This window comes from Petromyzon marinus, chromosome 9, assembly GCF_048934315.1.
Source record: "Petromyzon marinus isolate PM22_M1 ecotype Great Lakes invasive population chromosome 9, UKy_Petmar_22M1.pri1.0, whole genome shotgun sequence".
Taxonomy (NCBI): domain Eukaryota; kingdom Metazoa; phylum Chordata; class Hyperoartia; order Petromyzontiformes; family Petromyzontidae; genus Petromyzon; species Petromyzon marinus.
The window spans coordinates 1,236,138-1,255,265 of NC_133675.1; the positions used below are offsets into that span (position 1 = coordinate 1,236,138).

Genomic DNA, 19,128 nt, shown 5'->3' on the forward strand with positions numbered 1-19,128 from the left:
AAAAAATATTGACATACTACGAGGCTTTCCTGGATATATAAAAGGGAATTATTGTTACCCAAGATACCACTGAGCCACCAGACAGCACTGCTTAAGTCTCAACCCTACACGACGCTACCCCCCCTCGAAGCCAGTTTGGTTCCCTTTTTTCCTGATGCCTTAATGGGAACCTCCATTATCAATATCATGCTGCCCATGCACTAGTTTTATACGAACTTCACTGGAAACTCCTTTGGGCCACTATATGTCACCAGGACCTGCGATTGTTCGCCAAGTGCACAGTTGGCAAATCTTTACACTCCCAACAAGCAGCACCACAACGCCGGCCCCTCCAGTAACAGACAACCGAGTACCGGGTGAGAGAAGAGAAAAGTGTGCAGGTCTGCCAGTTCACACGGCAGTTCCAACACCATCGAAAATAGTCAGAAGCTCGGCGACCCCCCGAACCTGAGCTCATGTCAGCAATTAAATGTTCCCATCACGTGTGGTCGCAACTACTGCAGGGCTGCAAACACCACACAGAACCTGATGTGGACGGAGCACACGTCACGACCATTGACAATCCATTATCGTTACGCAACCTCCAACTGGTAATTTGATCAATAAAACAATTACTGTATGAGGCATAACGAAACACCACTTTCCAGCATCTCTTGCTGTGACCACGAAGATGAGTGAGCGCTGGGCTGCCCCGCAATAAAACCCAGATGGCACAGCACTGCCATTATCTTCCAGAACCATGCATCTTGCTTTCCAAAGCGGTTAGCACAAGCTGCAATGTTTTCTGTAATAAACAGTGGGCATAGCTTTGCTTTGCTTAATCGATGCCCCTGCATTGGTCCAATGTGTCAGACTGCTACCGGTGATACTCTGTGACCGTGCAGGTGTGTTTGCGAGTGCAGGTCGTTGGAATAAGCTTGTGTTGGAGTTTGTTTTGCAATTTTAAAAATCTTAAATTAAAACGAATTTCTTTAGAGTTGCGTTTTGCGTTAAGTTTGTTGTCCTTCTGCACCTCGAATTAGCGGTTGGCTACGTACGGTGCGAAATAAGTCCAACATGCAGTGCTTGTTAAATTGAACTTATGTTGGAATGAGGAAGTTTTTCAGAGGGAGTGGAGTGTGTGTTTGATAGTGGGGGTATTCTTGTTCTGGAATGTTTGTTGTTGGATTTGGTGTGTGCTGTTGGGAGTATTTGTACTGTAGTGTGTTTAGTGCAGAGCAGTGGTGTAGTGGTTAGTACATTGTGCTACAAAAACAAGGAAACTTTCAATCTGATTCCCAGCTATGTTAACATTAGTGGCGAGTGATATCGGAACCGGTCCTACCTCACTCACTTCACGTGACTTCAAATGTTACCTCACCTAGGATCCGCGCTGTGCTGCTGTCAGCACCACTTGGTGGTGAATAGTGGCTGTTGCTGAAGAGTGTCGGAGTGAGCATGTATTGGAGTGGGGGAGCGGTATTGGAGTGGAGAGCGGTAGTGTAGCGGTTAGCGCACTGCGCTATGAACCCGGCTACCCGAGTTCAATTCCCACTCACGGCCAACACCAGTGACAAATATCTGAACCGGTCCCCTAGGTGGATATCTGAACCGGTCCCCTAGGTGGACTAGGCCTCAAATGAGTACTTGGTACAGTGAATAAACATCGCCACTGGGGAGACAAAGGCAATCGGACGTGGTGCTAGCCACCTACCGCCTCGTGTGCTATGCAGACCTTCATAGGTGCTCGCCAACAGCATTTGCCCCAACAGTCTGTTAAGGCTCTACGGGGGATCTTTGTCTATGTGTATTGGAGTGAATGCGCGAGAACAGGCCCAAGTGCGCACGCGCAACGAATGAAGTGTACACACAATGAAGGCAGGAAGTTCTAAGTCCCCTTTCCTGGCTCCAGCACTGTCTTCCTGCAGCCGATATGGCCCCGGGGCCCGACACCCATTGTCATCTTTCTTAGGGGGCAGTGCTCTTCTCGTGAAATCCTGCCACATGCAAACACACCTACTTACTTTGTAGGGCTGCAGTGTGGTGTAGAGCCAGCCAAGTCATTTTGCATGGTTCAGACTGTACGACTGGAGTTAAATGCAAGGGTCCACATTGTGATGCTAATGAGCTATCGGCACAATTTACACTGCGCGGCTCTCAGAGCCTTGAGTGAAGTCAACCGAGGCACACAAAAAAATTGCGCCACCTGCAACTTGTTTAGATGAAGCTAGACATGGGAGTCCAGCCTGTGCGCTGCTCCATATGCACAGGAATGAGACGCAGTTCTTTCGACTACAGTGAGCCAGTGGACAATTAAAGGGGCCTCTGCTTCTCGCATGAATTATTACGGCTATGCAACTCGTAAAAGCAATCGCGAACTGCAGCAAGCCACCACCGCACGTACGTGTAATCTGAAGCAGCTCCTGCACGTTGCAATATAAATCGGCAGTGCTGTAAATCCACTACGAGCGCCATAAAACTCCCGCTGCCTTTACACGAAGCAGCATCGGCGGCCAGTGGCTGAGACCAAAGACCATCCACTGGCTGAGACCAAAGACCAGCCACTGGCGGAGACCAGAGACGAGCCACTGGAGGAAACCAGAGACCAGCCACTGGCGGAGACAGAGACCAGCCACTGGCGGAGACAGAGACCAGCCACTGGCGGAGATAGAGACCAGCCACTGGCAGAGACAGAGACCAGCCACTGGCGGAGACAGAGACCAGCCACTGGCGGAAACCAGAGACCAGCCACTGGCGGAGACAGAGACCATCCACTGGCTGAGACCAGAGACCAGCCACTGGCGGAGACCAGAGACCAGCCACTGTTTGAGACCAGAGACCATTCACTGGCTGAGACCAGAGACCAGCCCCTGTTTGAGACCAAAGACCAGCCAATGGCTGAGACCAGAGACCATCCACTGGCTGAGACCAAAGACCAGCCACTGGCTGAGACCAGAGATCATCCACTGGCGGAGACCAGAGACCATCCACTGGCTGAGACCAGAGACCAGCCACTGTTTGAGACCAGAGACCAGCCATTGGCTGAGACCAGAGACCAGTCACTGGCTGGGCTGAACACCACCAGCTGCCACCGGTCCCGTCACAGGCGCCTCCACGCGCTGCGTGTTCACGTTAAGTCCACGCAATCCGGGGAGCATATCCCGCCCCTCCTGGCTGAACCCAATGCTCTGTGAAGCCATCGGCTGGAATCTGCCGCTCAAAGTCACCTCGCAGGGGCCTCGTGTTATAGCTGTCGTGTGACATTTCCTTTTATTCTTATCCGCGTAAACTGAGAGTTGGGGACAATCTACTGAGTTGGTGGTGGCTGCACAATCAGTATCGCTTACAGTTCGCGAGCAGAAAATGTTTTCACACGTGCGGGTGATTATACCTAATGCCTCTACGTTGTAATCTGGGAGTCATCGCAATGGCTCGCCGGCTGAGTCCAGTTTTGTTTGGTTCATAAATGCACCCCGGGGAAGGTCGTGCACAACAGTGGATCCGGAAATCGAGCGACCTCACACATCTCTGGGAAACCGAGCCCAGTTGCGGCATCCGATAAACCGCCCATTGTGTGTGGTTCCTGCTAAGACAAGATGGGAGTTCCGAGCCGGCATCTGCACACAGTGCCTGGGGGGCTGGACGAGCCTCCCTCCCGGGACATCGCCCGCACGCAAGCGCCAAGTGCAGTGTGAAGAATGAACGCACAACCCAAGGCAACGACGACAACGATGCGCCTGGCCTGGCGAACACGGCCGTAACTTCAGGCAACTGCAGAGGGGCTTTTACCAATTTCTAATTAACACGGCAACGGAGTGCAGCTTCTCTCCCCGATCCCAAATTTAGCCACAAGCATAGCCACCCCATGTGGAGTTTCAGCACTTATGGGGCACCCCAAAAACTCAGAGACCCCACTAATCAGATAACCCACCACTTTCAGGGACCCGTCTGCCTGGCCGTGGCCTCCGCCTCCACCGCACACTGCTCTCAGCTCAAGTGCCCGCAACGCAGCCCTAATGGGGCACAAATAATTCGCTCGCCGCTGGCTGCAGAGTGCAGAGCCGCCACCCTCCTCCGCGGAACTTCAGGAGACCCCCAACGGGCGGGAGCCGTTCCCACGGGATTGTTTCGGCGTCGCTCGCCGCTCCTGGGAACTGCAAATTGGCTCGACTTGGCTCGACTCACCACCCCGCACGCCTTTTTGTTCGGTGCCCAAAGGGGGCGAGCGGGGGGAGGAGGGAGGCAGGCACAGGGTGCCCCGGGTCGCCTCTCCCTCCCCGCGCGTCCTCCTCTTGCGTGCCCGTGATGGAGGCAAGAGCCATCGAGAAGCCACTCGAGTCGGGGGCGAACAATGGAACCCACTCGGCGTGAATGTGAACGACACAGCGCCGCCGCCTCCTTCTTCCTCCCCCTCGTGCTACCCCGTCCCTCGCTGCCCCGAGATCCTGGAGCGAGGGGGGACAAGGGGACCCAAGGATCCGGCCCCACGGAGACCCACGCCCAGACCCCCGCCGTGCTCCGCGGGTCCCCGGTTCCCTTGACCTATGGCTCGGCAGGCGTCAATTCACCACCACCCCGAGCAACGCACATTAACTTGATAAACAATTAACCACGACGCTGTGAATTATTTTAAATTCCCACACGCGCGGCCTCTTGTTCACCTCGGCGACGGGAGGTCAGGGGCACAAATCCCCACCGGTGTCGCCTCAGTGCCCCCCCGCGCGTCCGTTCGCTGTCGGCCCTGCTGTGGCGGCAACGCGGTCAGGTAAATGAGCTCGGTGATGGGCACGGCGAGGGCTCGTCCCTGCATTGCCCTCTCAACGAGGCTGCTCTCTGCTCTGGTCTTGCCCATGAATCTGCTGCCTTCATCCTGGGTTTGCCCGTGAAAATGCGTTGCTCGTGCATTACCCACCATGCTGCCTTGCCCCCTTCGCCTTGCCCCGAGCCTTTCCCTGCCCCCCCCCCCCACGTGGATGCGGCACGGCCCAAGGCGAACGCGAAACCCAAACCGCGGCCGCATGCTCCGCGTATAAGGCGGCAAGCAACGTCTCGGTGGAGTCGGGGTCTCTCGCGCCGCCCGCGGAGACCCCGGAGCCAAACCGCGCGCTGGGCCCCGGGTCCAGCGGGGCGGAGCCTCGCCAGAGAGTCGCCTCGTTATCCGCGACGCTCCCTCGCGGCACGGACGCAACGAGACCGCGATGCCCCGGTCGCGGCATAACCCGGGAGCGTTGGTCGGCGAGGCTCCGAGGTGCCTGGAACCCCACTCACCTGGGTGCGGTCGCGGGGCCCTAGTGGTGAGGACGCACTGCGGCCAGCGGACGAACACCGCCTCCAGCGCGGGGCGCGCAGCGGCTCGGGGAGGGGCGGGGCGCGTCACCGCGCGGAGCAATACGACGAGCCGGACGGGCTCGGCGACCAATCGGATCGAGCATGCCCGAGGCGACGCGTTCCGGCACGTGCGCGCAGCCTGGCCAATCGCGGCGCGAGAGTCGGGCGTGTCCTCGGACAATAACAAAGACGTCACCGGGCGGCTGTGGACGTCACTCAGCAGTGGGGGGAGTGCGTGAGTAGGTTGATTGACAGGTATCACTCAGCTGGGGGGAGTGCGTGAGTAGGTTGATTGACAGGTATCACTCAGCAGTGGGGGGAGTGCGTGAGTAGGTTGATTGACAGGTATCACTCAGCAGCTGGGGGGAGTGCGTGAGTAGGTTGATTGACAGGTATCACTCAGCTGGGGGGAGTGCGTGAGTAGGTTTATTGACAGGTATCACTCAGCTGGGGGGAGTGCGTGAGTAGGTTGATTGACAGGTGTCACTCAGCTGGGGGGAGTGCGTGAGTAGGTTTATTGACAGGTATCACTCAGCAGCTGGGGGGAGTGCGTGAGTAGGTTAATTGACAGGCATCACTCAGCTGGGGGGGAGTGCGTGAGTAGGTTGATTGACAGTTATCACTCAGCTGGGTCAAGTGCGTGAGTAAGTTGATTGACAGGTATCACTCAGCTGGGGGGGGGGGTGAGTAGGTTGATTGACAGGTATCACTCAGCTGGGGGGGGGGGGGGGTGAGTAGGTTAATTTACAGATGCCACTAATTTGGGGTGGTGGGCCACTGACTAGCCATGAAAGCCAGTTGGGGAATGCTCAGCCTGAGGGGAGTACTGGGAGGAATTGGTCAAACACCCCATTTGCAAGACCCTCCGGAAAAAAGTCTCAAACCTCATTGACACTAAAGGATATTATTACTTCCAGGGTAAAAAAAAAACATGTGATTTCATCCTAAAGGTTATCTCAAACAAATTTGCCAAGAACCTAAAATACCACTCAGTCCATGTGCAATCCCTGCCATAGCCTTCAGTAGTGTCTCCTTATTGGTATTAACGATTCCATTTGCTAAAACTTTGCTTGGAAAAAATATATTTCCATGTTGCGCCTCCACGTTACTGCAATACCCTTGCCACTCATTTAGCGTGGTTCCCTCCCTTCACTCCCCCGCTCTTCTTCCCAATTAAACCAAAACACAGAGCATACTTGCACCTGTGCCTTCTTCATCACACGTGTTTGCAGTTCTTTTCGATTCGTGTGTTTGACACTTTTAGACAAATGTAGAGCCTACATACCCAACTTTTCACATTACACTTGCACTGGTTTTTGACTTCCGAGCATGGATTGACTCGTCCGCCTGAACGTCGCTGTTCGTGGTGCTGGCGTTGAGGGGAAGGGAAAAAACCACCATTTTTCGCCATATGGCATTGATATATAACGACTTATTGTTGATGGCTCAGCTGATTGGAGAGTATATAGAGTTTATTGATAACATTGAGGGAGCTTATATTTAGTTTTTTTTTATTGGTTTACTATATGGTATTCATTATATAGTGTAGTGTATACCCAGTTGATTTGTGATTAATAGCTCAGCTTATTGAAGAATATATTAAGTACATTTATTATATTGATGTAATATATATTTCGTTTTTTTCACATCGGTTTACTTTATGATAGTTGGTATATGTAAACTTTGACTTTAACACAGCTATTTCTGTCACAAGCTAATCCCTCAGCTATTTCAATGCTAAATTCCCCTGCTTTGATAGGTAAACTCCTTTGTCAAGGCTCTCCACGCCTCTCACCGAGCTTAAAAGACGTTACGAATCTTAACAGCGTTCATTCAAGCTCTGTCGTCCCGATAGTTCTGTTCTTTCACCTGAAGAAGGCTACTTGTTGTGGCCGAAACGTCGTGAGAATTTTATTGTCTTATTTTATTTTATTATTTTATTCTCATTCTACGTGACTTTACCGAAAGAACCAAAGAAGATTAATCCTTGCAGTCACGAAAGCTTTAAATCAAAATATTGCCGTTTTTGTCTTTGTATTGTTGTTGCTTAGCTCACGCAGCACGGATCACTCTTGTAAAACGGGATCTTCTGTGTAACAAATAACATAAACTTACCGCGAAAGCGGCTGTTTGCTTGACACAGAAAACACATTCTCCTGCGGAGGGAGCTGGTAGAAACGTTGGGTTGCTCGGTCAACGGCGGCGTGGTGTATTCCGCAAATATGCCCGATTGTGAGGGCGGGCACAAGCCGGCGTGAGTAGGTTAAACGTTGAGTTTTATAAGGGCACCACGGGGTGACCAGCCCCTCCCCACCCAGCCCCACCCCTCCCCACCCTCCCCACCCAGCCCCTCCCCACCCTCCCCACCCAGCCCCTCCCCACCCTCCCCTCCCCACCCAGCCCCACCCTCCCCACCCAGCCCCTCCCCACCCTCCCCTCCCAGCCCCTCCCCACCCTCCCCTCCCCACCCAGCCCCTCCCTCCCCACCTAGCCCCTCCCCATCCTCCCCACCCAGCCCCTCCCCACCCTCCCCACCCAGCCCCTCCCCACCCTCCCCTCCCCACCCAGCCCCACCCTCCCCACCCAGCCCCTCCCCACCCTCCCCTCCCCACCCAGCCCCTCCCTCTCCACCCAGCCCCTCTCCACCCAACCCCACCCCTCCCATTTTTGGATGCACGACGGACGGACGGACACAATAATCCACTGTGGGCTGGTGTAACCAGGAGGTTCCTACCAGTTTAATTGTATTCTCATAGGAGCGCACAACACAACACCAATACAGTGAACATGTCTGGAGTGGACCAAACACAAATACTCCAACTCGAGTGTGCAGGGCTTAATTTCAAGCCAGGTCTGTCCGGGTTGCTGACCCACAATAAAATTACACCCACCACATGCAGTATGCCTCTCGCTTTGGGTATGCCATTAATGACGTGCCACCTACTCCAGTCTACCGGCGACCCAGAACATATTGCGTGAGAAAATTAATCTGACTCAGTAATGCACCTGTATTCTACCTTTTTAGTGTCGACCAAACTTGTCTCGGCAGCTTAGCACCAGCACACGAGACAGGATACCGGTACTGCACAGCAACACTACTAATTACAGGCATGCACACAAACAGTGCCGTGTCGCCGTCAGTAGCGTTAAACACGGGCAGTGATGCATGACACAGGGCACAAGGGGTGAGAGGCAACACCTGGCAGGAGGTCACGAACGTGGGAATGCCTACGGTAACTTCCACAGTGAACGGTTTTAAAGGAGTGGGATGGGGACAAGGTCATGGAAAGAAGAAGACAGACATCATCCATTCAAGCAACAACAGTTACCACTAAACGTGGTTCGCGTATTGTGAGCAAATGTGCTTATTAACAACCAAGCAAACATTCTACACCATTTATCTAACTGTGCTCTTAGTGAGGAGTGAGACTAAACAGCTGACATTAAGGTTAATGGTCACTGCAGTCAATGAGCCCAGGGCCCAGCTCCAAGTGTGGGCGGCCCCAGCCTACTCGCAGGCCTTGCCGTCCTGGCTCAGCCTGGACGCTGCGATGAGCGCTGCCCCTTTTCCACTACCGTCTTCCGAGATGCGGAATGTGAGCACGCAACGATGCGCCAGCTCCCGAACCGTCTCCTGCATCACGCGTGAGAAGCTGCGAACACACAAACGCAAACATCCTCATTCTCCAGCCATTATAGCTACCCCCAAAGGTGGAGGTCTCGTCCAGTCAGGCTCTGAGATTTCTTGTTGAACACTGAAAGTTTAAGTCACTGCATCCTTCCTGTTGGGCAAGTGTAGGGCTGCCACCTTTTCCACGGACCAAATCCGGATGTATTTCTCAGTCGACCTACGCCTAAAAAAAGTGTACAGTTTGCAGTACTAGAATAAAATTCAACACAATACCATCAGATTAGGTACAAATAAATTATTGGCAACCAAACTACAGATTATAATTCCAGAATGGTTTGGGTCAAACCCGGCGAGGAGGCAATCCTCGATGAAAGATCTTGCCCCATTGGTAGAGCCTTACCTGGGGTGCAGCTTGTACATGGTGCCATCCACGCCCACTGTCAGCTTCAGCTGCTGCACGCCACGGCCCTCTCTCATTTTGTCCACCACAGCTGCCATGGCGGCACCACAGAGCTGGGCGGCACGGCGTGATACCACTTGGCAAACCTCCTTCACCACCAGACTATCGTCGCATGTCGAGTCTAATCCCAGCTGTCGTAAGATCGACCGCACCTCCAGCAGAGCCAGCCTGTCACTGGATTACATTTGGAAAATACCACATCATCCACCGTGTCAACAGTGCAGGCCACACCGTCCACTGCAGTAACCACATCCAACTGCAACATTGTGCATATCAGTCACCGCTAAACCCCAACACACCATCCAACTCAATCATCACGTCAATCTACACCAATTGGAACATCAACCATACCATCCACTGCACCGGTCATATCCAGTGTATCAACTATGTCAACCACACCAACCCACTACATCAACCATATCACACACCGCACCAGTAGTACTCTTTCTCTATCTACCGAATGGTCGTTGATGTGACACAAAAAGGTATTTGTATATCAACACGCAGCCATTGCATTTAAAATCAACTTGAAGCCAGTCACCTGTGAAATAGTCATTCCTAAACACTGTCCACGTTAAGAGGAGGATGCTACCTCTCAATGTAGGACAGGAAGCGCGTTTCGAAGATACCAGGTGTGCGCAGCCTCTCGGACACGACCCCACGGAACAGGAGGCCCAGCTCGGTCAGGTCGATGAGGATGTTCCGCACAATCTCACCCAGGTACATCCCGCTCATCATCTTCTCAAAACTCAGGAAGACAAAGAAACATGATTATTCCCAACCCGTTCTTAATTAATTATGATATAACAGGAGACACTGATGAAGAAAAGGTGCGTGCAAACTAGGTACCTCTGCTTGCCGGGATTGAGGGAAGACTTGTCCATGTTTCTATCAACGTCAGTCCTCAGGTGCTCGAGTGAACCGTTGTCCCCAAAAGCTCCCAGCTCCACATTCACACACATGCGGGGGCCTTCCTCCCCCTCGCCGGGGCTGCCGATGCCTCCCTCTCCCTTCACCAGCTCCACTTTATCCAGCTCCTCCATGTAGCACACATTGCAACCCGTGCCTGTGGAAAAGAGACAGTGGGTTGCAGTGACAGGGAACCGGTCAGTGGTATGGTCTGAGTGCACGTTTTGGTGGCCTGAGCCAGAAACTTATGCCATTCACAGCCAAAATATGGGGAAGAAGATGCAATAGAACAGCTGAGCATCTGGTGTTGTGGGACAAACTCCGAGGGCTGTAGCTGCAGATGGTTGGAGAGTGGGTGCAAGTGCAAGTCATGCACATGGGGCTCCACGCACCGACTATGAGGGCTGCCTGGCAGTGCGGGCTTGTGTAGGCCACTGACATCATGGTAGCCACCGTGTCGTTTGTGAGCGTCACCGACTTAACCTCAAACTCCTGCAACAACCCACAGCAACCCCATTATATGTGGGAGAGGCACAGCGTGTCCACAGTGCACGCAGAGCAGTTGCAGGGCGTGTGCAGGGTGAGTTAACATTGGGTGCAGGTAGCATGCAGGATGTGTGCACGGTGTATGGGGAGCATATGCAGGGCATGTGCAGTGTGTGCCGGATATGTGCAGGGTGTGTACAGGGTGCTCACATTGCGCCGATAAATGGCCTCCTTAAGCAATGTCACCACATCTTTTCCCTCACATCCTGAAGCGCCAAACATTTTGGTCCATTCCATCAGCTGTCCCTGTCCACGCAGAATCAACAACATCATGGCCCAACATGGCACAGCATGGTGGTGTGATGCACTGTTATGTGGTGTATCGCTTCGATGATGCCTCATTCATATTTGTGAATCAGGAATTGAATTATTGTATGTTCAATAGTCTGTTCTGCGTGACCACAGTCACACAACAGAGACTTTTTAATTCACTATTTGTGCATGAAGAATCTGCATCTGCCATGGATTGCACAGATGTGTTTCGCAGAAGATCAAAGTCAAGGATCTTCTGCATCGGGTCTTCTACAAGTTGTTTGCGACTTCTTGCAAGTGTAGTGACATCTCGGGATGTCGCTGTGTAATGTCGGCCATAGAGAGGCGCGGTGTGCGATGTAGCGACATCGCGGGCACCACGTGGATGTGGGTGCAGTAGCGGCCCTAGAGGGGCACGGTGAGCGCTGACTGACCGTGCTGGATGGCACCACGCTCTGCGTGCAGTGCCGGCCCCTACAGGATAGGGTGCGGGAGTGCCGGCCATGGGAATGGGGTTAGTTAAGGCCGTGGCACTCTGGTTGACCCCGAAGGACACGTGACCGATTAAGTCTACACGGGGCCCCCAAGTGGGGGCTAGGGGTGGTCACGTGTCAGGGTCGAGATCCTGCTCGAGGATTCTTGAAGGTGGTCGTGGCCAAAGGAGCCAGCCACGCCGCAGAGCATATAAGCCGGGTCGCCCAGAGGCACCGGCGCTGTTGTTCATCCTGAAGAAATCTTCGTCCTACGTCCTACAGAGTCTCCAACACGTGGACCTGGACCCAAGCTGTGGTCCGGTCCGTAGTAGCTAGTCACGGTGTAATTAGTGTAGCTAGCTACACCAGTCACGGAGTAATTAGTGTAGTTAGCCTGGTGGTCCACCACCATAGGTTGTTATCCTGTTAAGGGGAAGTTACCCCATGTGCTGGTGTTAATGAATGTGTTGCCTCCAAAGAGTATGTCTGCTACTCAGTTGAATTCACTACACAAGCATTACCAGGGTCAAATTTGCACTGATAAAGATTAAGCGCGTGGGTTCTGAAGAGATTGCGTGACCTCAAGTGGTGATGAGGGACGTTGAGATAAATAGCCCATTCATTTCTAATGACTTCAAGGTACCTTATGCAGCAAACGCCGCATATTATATGGTCAATATACACCGCAGTATTTACCAGGGCAGCGTGCCATATTCAAACCACGAACCTCGGCAACACGCAGCCAACACGCTACTGCTGGTCATTGTTACCTCCCCAAGTGAGCCCTGCCGGCAGGGGAATGAGAAGATGAGCCCCACGTGGATGGATCGGCCGCTCCGGCCACTCTCCTGCAGCAGCTCTCCCGCGCACTCTGCCAAGTGGTCGAACAGCTGGAGAGTGAAGCGTACATGCCAGCGTCAGAGCCAGAGGCAACAGAGACTCACACCGGTTAGCACACGTCATGGGTGTTTACCATGATATGGGAAAATTATGGTGCGGCATGTCGCAATACTGTACACACATTTATAATTATATACAAGTAATTACATTGCCTAATCAGCTCGTGTGCAGTTGTTGGATGGATTGTTGCATCGCAAGATCATGAGAGGTGGGGACGGCTTGTGGAGGCATTCATCCAACAGTGGATTGATCAGGGCTGATGATAACTTACATTGGACCCAAGAAGCATTTTTAGAAGAGATATCAGGTGAGATGCAGACATCTGGCTTTTCAGTCAGCTCTGAAGCCCTGCCTGCCAAAATATTGATTCTTACCTCCCAACAAAATATACAATTTCTGTTGTCAAGAGTTCAATTCATTTTTCATATAAGGTGACAGGCTATTGACCCAGTGCATTCATGTAGGACAGAGTAATATCACTCGCACTGAATTTAACCAAGATGAAACAATTCTGCGTATCAGCACTTCCAAACAGGTACATTTGCACTCAGACATCAGAATCCTAAGTTAATGTGAGCCAGGCGGATGCGCCAGACCTTCTCAGCAGTGCCCCGCTGTATGTTCTCGGGCACGGAGTAAATCTTTTTGAAGATGGAAGCCTCGCGCCGGCCACCCCCTGGCAGCTTCACCAGCATCACAATGAAGTTCCCGCCCCCGAGGTCCAGCGTCAGGAATTCTCCCTCCTCTGCCAGTGTGATGGGATGGAATGCAGCATTATTGGCAGAAGCTCATTACTGTGAACAAGCTTCACTCCGCAGAGGTGTCAGCAAAATTGACAATGCATCAATTAATTCTGCAGTGCTGAGCAGCTATGAATCATGGGCCACTACGTACCAAGTAAAAGATTATGAAAAATGGTGTTTTAAATTGCAAACATTGCCGCCGCCATCTCCGTACACCACTCACCATTGCCATTGGGGATGGTGCGCACGTAGGAGGGAAGCATCTTTACAGAGGCTTCTTTGTGGCTCTCACATTTGAGTCCACGCTCCATCTCCTCGCGCAGATGTCGCTTCACATCCTTCAACACCTTGTGGTCCAGCTTGAGCGGTGCGAGCTTCTCATCAATCTGACGGCGCTGCTGCGCGAGCCGGTATGCCACGGCTGTCACCATAGCGGCACCCTTCCCACTGCCGTCTTCGGACAAGATAAAGTGAACCTCGCATTCAGGAACGAGGAGCTTCAAGGCATCCTGGAGCCGTTGACTGAACCTACAGCCGGCACATGCAGCACAGGGAGGCCAACGAAGGGGTCAATTCCAGCACAGGGTCTTAACATGGGAGGTCAGTCATGCCAATCACAATGGCATCAGTTCTGCATATTTATACGTGAGAAGCAACTTTAAAAAGTTGGTGAATGCCAGGGTGTCTGATAAGGATTTCAGGATTTTGTGTCAAGACAGGATAAGCAATGCAGAAGGCTGGCAGGTAAGTTTTATATATGATTTGACAAAAACAGCTGTGCTGGGTGAGACACATGTGCAGCATTGGTGAGGGACGACTGCTGATAGAGACATTGGAGTGGTCTCCATGAGTTCGGCAACCAAAGGGAAGATCTAAACCCACATGTGGGCATACTGTTGGGTAGATGTTGGAGGTCGCGTGTCTACGGTGCAACAGCTGCAGGATCTGCCAAACAATAGAAAGCATTGGCAAGGTGTAGTGGCATCAACAGCTTTGCCATGATGAAATCATGATCTATGCATGAGAGCAATTAAGTAACGACCATGAATCTTATGCTGTTGTGAGAAAGCAAATAAATGTCAAAGCTCTGGCAGCATTATTGGTCGTTGGTGTGCATTGTGTCACAGTGCCCTCACTGAGGATGCAGCTTGTAGACAGAGCCGTCCACACCCACGGTCGTCTGCAGCCGATCCTTGGCCTGGTTTTGCCGAATCCGTGTCACCACGGCAGCCAAGCCGGCGGCACACAGGTGGGCGGAACGAGTAGACACCAGGCAGCAGATCAGACAGGCGGCTTCGCAGTCCTGCACTGAAACTTGCAGCCCCAAGTCCTTGAGGATCTTCTCTGCCTTCTCAAGCCCTACATTTTCCCTGGTGTGCCACAGCATAGTAAAATCACTCGTTAAAATAATTCTTAAACCAGCCTAAAATATTCAAATACAAAAAAAACATCAGATTATAGATCTGATATATAATCGATGTGTGATGCAATCCCAGCAATGAGTATTGCCTGCGATACCTGGTCACGTGCCAATATTCACCAGCAGCACTAATGAAGCGATTTGCTTCATTAGTGCTGCTTAACCCAGGCCCAGGAGTCTCACTTTTCCATGGCAGACACGAAGCGCGTCTCGAATGATCCCTTGGTACCAAGCGCAGATGACACCTTTCCTCCAAAAAGCAGCCCCTCCTCCGTGAGTTTCACCAACACCAAGCGCACAATCTCACCCAAGTACATGCCGCTGATCATCTTCTCGTACCTGCTCAACCAACAGCACGCAACAGCACACCACCATGCTCCACTCTCACTGCCGTTTCATGACACGCGGGACAGTGTCGTAATGCAACCCAGCCAGTGCCGGTACCATGAGGGTGACATACAGCTGCTTGCCGGGGTTGAGAGAGTTGTGGTCGAGCTCGCGATCAAACTCGGTGAGCACATCATCGAGCGCCCCATCGTCCCCGAAGGCGCCCCACTCCGTGTTGACGCACATGCGGCCCTCGTCGCCTTCCACCAGCTCCACGTTGCTCAGCTCCTCCATGTAGCACACGTTAGTGCCCGTGCCTACAGCAATCGCACAGCGCACACAGACATACATGCCCGCACGTCGCTACATGTTTTTTGGACAGTGAGGCGTTGATCAGCATCATGTCTTTGCTGATGTCGGGGTTGGCGAATAAGCCAGTGAAAGGCTTCAGGAGTAGGCTGGTGAGATTGATGACCATAGTCACACCGTGGCCTAGATTGTCAATTGGTGTGAAAGATAGCCGCATCTGCCATATGATGTTATGATTTTGTTCCAGCCCACTGTGTGGGATCAACTGAGACCAGGAAGATCTACTGTGGGGTTGGAGATTTAGTGCTCTTTAAGGACATTGGCCTCAGGATTAAATGAGGGCACTTTTACAGCTTCCACTCAATTCTAAAACAGTTTGAGGAACAAAAGCCTCATGATGTTCTGAAGGTCCGCATCTCTACTGGAACCTCAGTTGTGGTCTGAGATGTGGACATTGCTCGAAAATGCGAGCATGGTGCATGGAGTGTGGTGGTAACTTCCGCCAGAGTCGTGTTGACAAGTGTGTGTGAGACTTGCCGACAATGAGGCCGACTTCACAACGTTGGTCATCGTAACCGCATGTCATCATGGTGCCCACGGTATCATTCACCACGGCCACTACATCTATGTCAAAGTCCTGTAAGGATATCGTCACACATCATCATACATCACTGCATGACACAGCATGGCAGAACAGAAAATACCACCGCATGTTACACTTGCACGGCATTCATTCATCCTGTCGTCAGGCTACACCCACCCCACGACGCTTGATGGCCTCCCGCAGCAGCTGAACAATGTCACGGCCCTCCACACCACTCGTCTTGAACCCCTTCGTCCAAGTCACCAGTGTGCTCTGCCAAGGACATGACATCACAGATTAAACTGTTTTTCCACCTCGCATTATCAGGGAAGGCACGTTTGTATTGTGAGCCACGATAGTGACAAACATGCCTTATATACCAACTCCAACCCCATATCGCCTCCCTCAACCCCACGATACCTCATCCAGCTTGGTCTGCTTGCAAGGAAATGAGAATGTGAAGGCAAGGGGCAGCTTTTGGCTCTTGATGTTGCGTTTTTCCAGGAAGTCAGACAGACATTTGGCGATCAGGTCAAACAGCTGCACACACACATTTGAAACATGTTGGTAAACGATCAGCAGAGGAAGATGAGGAAACAGGGGAGACCCCCAGAATATGATCACCACAAATGAGAAGAGCATATACGGTGGTGTGATAATGTAATTGCAATGCAGCATCATCTACAGCCAGCGGATTGGAGTCCTTGGTAATAATTAACTAGCGGACTCTCTGGCAGCAGCACTCGTGACCCCCACTTGAGTTACCAACCTGCTCAGCAGTGCCAGCCATGGCCTCCTTGGGAATGACGTAGATCTCGTTCTCCATGAACACTTTCTGCTGGCCACTTTCGTCAGCAATCTTCACCCGAAGCACGCGGAAGTTGGTCCCTCCCAGGTCCAGAGCCAGGTATTCCCCCCGCTCTGTGAGCGTCGAAGTGGCAGCACACGGGAACACCCAGTCACCCATCGCCACTAGCTGTACTCGTACGTTATAACGGGGACTTATTCGCTACCTCAAGCCATAACAGTAACATGGTCACCGGAGAAAGATGAGGGTACGCAGAAGGAGGTTCCCAGGCTATGACAACCGTGTGTGGGTGTAGCCGGTGTGAGCTCACCTATGATTAATCGCAGAATATTTGTACACTCTGCAGCATATGGGAACCGAAGACACCATTTTGTATTATATTTCATGGCTGTAATAGCTACGGATAGCCAGGGTCCAATCAGGGATTGGACCCGAAGCCTCACGTGCATGGATTAGTTCCAATAATATATAACTTACATTGATATTACTTGAAAGTTAATCGACTGACAGGAACTAGATAATGTTAATTGACTGTTGATTGAGTTATTGGTGGTAATGAAGATATGCACAATTAAGGCTTTAATATTAAAGTTAATTTCTATTAATTAAATACTCATAATAATGGGGTCTAGAATATTAACACTGGTGTTCAATCCCATTAACAAAGAGACTGAGCTGTGGTGTTGTGATGTGGAGGGTGTCTGTCACGATTACAAGAATGAGATGTTAGTTTGCCATTTTTTGTGGTGAGTTTTTTTTTAATTAGAATTACGAGTGCTAATAACTTTTGATTTAAAGCTTTCGTGACTGCAGGGATTCATATTCTTGGTTCTTTTTTATTTTATTGTTTCCCTTCTACGTGGCTTTACCGAAAGAACCAAGAATATGTTAATAACTTGTTTATTTTTATCAATCCAAGTCGAATCAATAGATATAACGGAGTTGGAAAATGATTAGAGTGTTTAGGTGATGAAAATATAAGTTTTTTTGTAATAGTTGAGAACATTTAGTGTTATTGTGTTGTGCTATTCATTGGGAAGACACAAGATTACTGACTTAGAGCTTAATTTTAACATGATATAAGAAAGAATAATTGTTTTATATGTTTATTGTTAGCAATATATGATTTCTCTAATTTACATATTAATATAATTATTGAAAAAAATCATTATTTATTAAAAATTGTATAAGTATGTATTGTTTCGTTTAAGTATTATCAGGAACTAGGAATTTTAGGAGGCATTATAGATGTTTTGGGAAGATGTTTGTATGTTAAATGTCATTCGATTTACACAGCTGTTATAATTTAGATTTGGGCAGACTCCGTGCTGGGAGATTGATCTGCGGTGTTGTGGCATGGAGGGTGTGTCTCGTCACTATTACAGATACACAAATCCCCTTCAGTCACCCACTGCTCTGGAAAACAGAACACAACACGGAGTACCTACTCGTCGTCTCCAAACTTTATTATTTTTGTTGTTGTAGCAGACTGGCTACACGGGGTCCCAATAAATTCTTGCAAAAGATGATCAGTAACTCGGTGGTGGCCGCAGCGATGCGTGTGTGTTCACCTGTGCCATCAGGCGTGGAGCGGACAAAAGATGGCAGCATCTTGATGGAAGCAGCGTCATGGGTCTGTTGGCCCAGGCCGGCATCCATGGCAGCTCGCATGCGCACCCTCACCTGGCACAGGATGTCATTCGACAACACCAGGCTCTGCAGCCGTACCTGCACCTGCACCACCACTTGAAATGTCAGCGTACTGCGCCCTTCATATAACACACACCTTACAGCACAGCCTCTGTAAATTGTCTAGCAAATCCAGACATGAGCTAGTTACTCCATCTCACAAGTCATTGACTGAGAACGGGTGGCAGGGTTGACAATGGCTGGTCAAGCTTCAGTGTGGCACGAAAAAAGCGCCCTACCCCAGATTATTGTTTTAATTCTTGATTGAAACAATGTTTCTGGTACACGCAGACATCCAGGATTGATTTGTGTGTAGCCTGTGAAAGTCTCAGCGACAGGCCGTGTGCAAGGTGCGTGAATGCCCCATGGGCAGGCTGTCTCCAGGGATTATGAATTCAATCTAGTTTCCTGCGCAGTAATTAATGTTCATCTTACCGGTGGGTAAGGACTTAGTTTTGTTGGGATGATTCCCAGGCCACCCTTAATGATGTTGCATCTGAAGGTATTTTCGAAGTGAAATATTTTAATTCATTAATAAAATCACTTAACCTTGTTCTGACCTCTGCGGTGTTAAGGCTCCTGCACTGCCCCTCAGCCAAAATGCGAGCGGTCAGCACAGTGCAGTGGAAGAATTTTAATGTGAACAAGCCAAGCAGTGAGTGAACGAGTGGGTGAAATAGCGATTAAATAGAGTTATAGAGCAATTTATGAGTGAAGGAGTCGATCGCCTAAGGAGGTAATCGAGTGAGTGAAGGAGGTAGGGGAATAAAT

The 19,128-nt window shown here is 51.0% G+C and overlaps 2 protein-coding genes across 6 annotated transcripts in view; both read right to left on the minus strand.

Annotated features, from left to right (window-relative positions):
* ADD1 (adducin 1) overlaps positions 1 to 5,378 on the minus strand; it is a 21,389-nt gene extending 16,011 nt beyond the window's left edge. For all 3 annotated transcript variants that reach the window (XM_032950918.2, XM_032950917.2, XM_032950919.2), the window contains exon 1: positions 5,248 to 5,378. The gene's annotated coding sequence lies outside the window, so the exon portion shown is untranslated. The remainder of the gene's footprint in view (positions 1 to 5,247) is intronic.
* Positions 5,379 to 8,023: 2,645 nt separating this feature from the next.
* The window catches only part of LOC116940736 (hexokinase-2-like), a 29,609-nt gene continuing 18,504 nt past the window's right edge, over positions 8,024 to 19,128 (minus strand). Inside the window, exons 2-18 of one of the 3 annotated variants that reach the window (XM_032950915.2) lie at positions 18,240 to 18,402; positions 16,630 to 16,781; positions 16,281 to 16,400; positions 16,038 to 16,133; positions 15,815 to 15,914; positions 15,102 to 15,285; positions 14,825 to 14,980; positions 14,358 to 14,591; positions 13,445 to 13,749; positions 13,075 to 13,223; positions 12,349 to 12,468; positions 11,004 to 11,099; positions 10,700 to 10,799; positions 10,248 to 10,464; positions 9,991 to 10,146; positions 9,339 to 9,572; positions 8,024 to 8,960 (exon numbers count right to left, since the gene is read on the minus strand). In XM_032950915.2, coding sequence (XP_032806806.2) covers positions 8,816 to 8,960; positions 9,339 to 9,572; positions 9,991 to 10,146; positions 10,248 to 10,464; positions 10,700 to 10,799; positions 11,004 to 11,099; positions 12,349 to 12,468; positions 13,075 to 13,223; positions 13,445 to 13,749; positions 14,358 to 14,591; positions 14,825 to 14,980; positions 15,102 to 15,285; positions 15,815 to 15,914; positions 16,038 to 16,133; positions 16,281 to 16,400; positions 16,630 to 16,781; positions 18,240 to 18,402 — 2,727 coding nt within the window. In that variant the 3' untranslated portion in view covers positions 8,024 to 8,815. The remainder of the gene's footprint in view (positions 8,961 to 9,338; positions 9,573 to 9,990; positions 10,147 to 10,247; positions 10,465 to 10,699; positions 10,800 to 11,003; positions 11,100 to 12,348; positions 12,469 to 13,074; positions 13,224 to 13,444; positions 13,750 to 14,357; positions 14,592 to 14,824; positions 14,981 to 15,101; positions 15,286 to 15,814; positions 15,915 to 16,037; positions 16,134 to 16,280; positions 16,401 to 16,629; positions 16,782 to 18,239; positions 18,403 to 19,128) is intronic. The other 2 variants (XM_032950916.2, XM_076065799.1) reach the window with 2 other exon arrangements.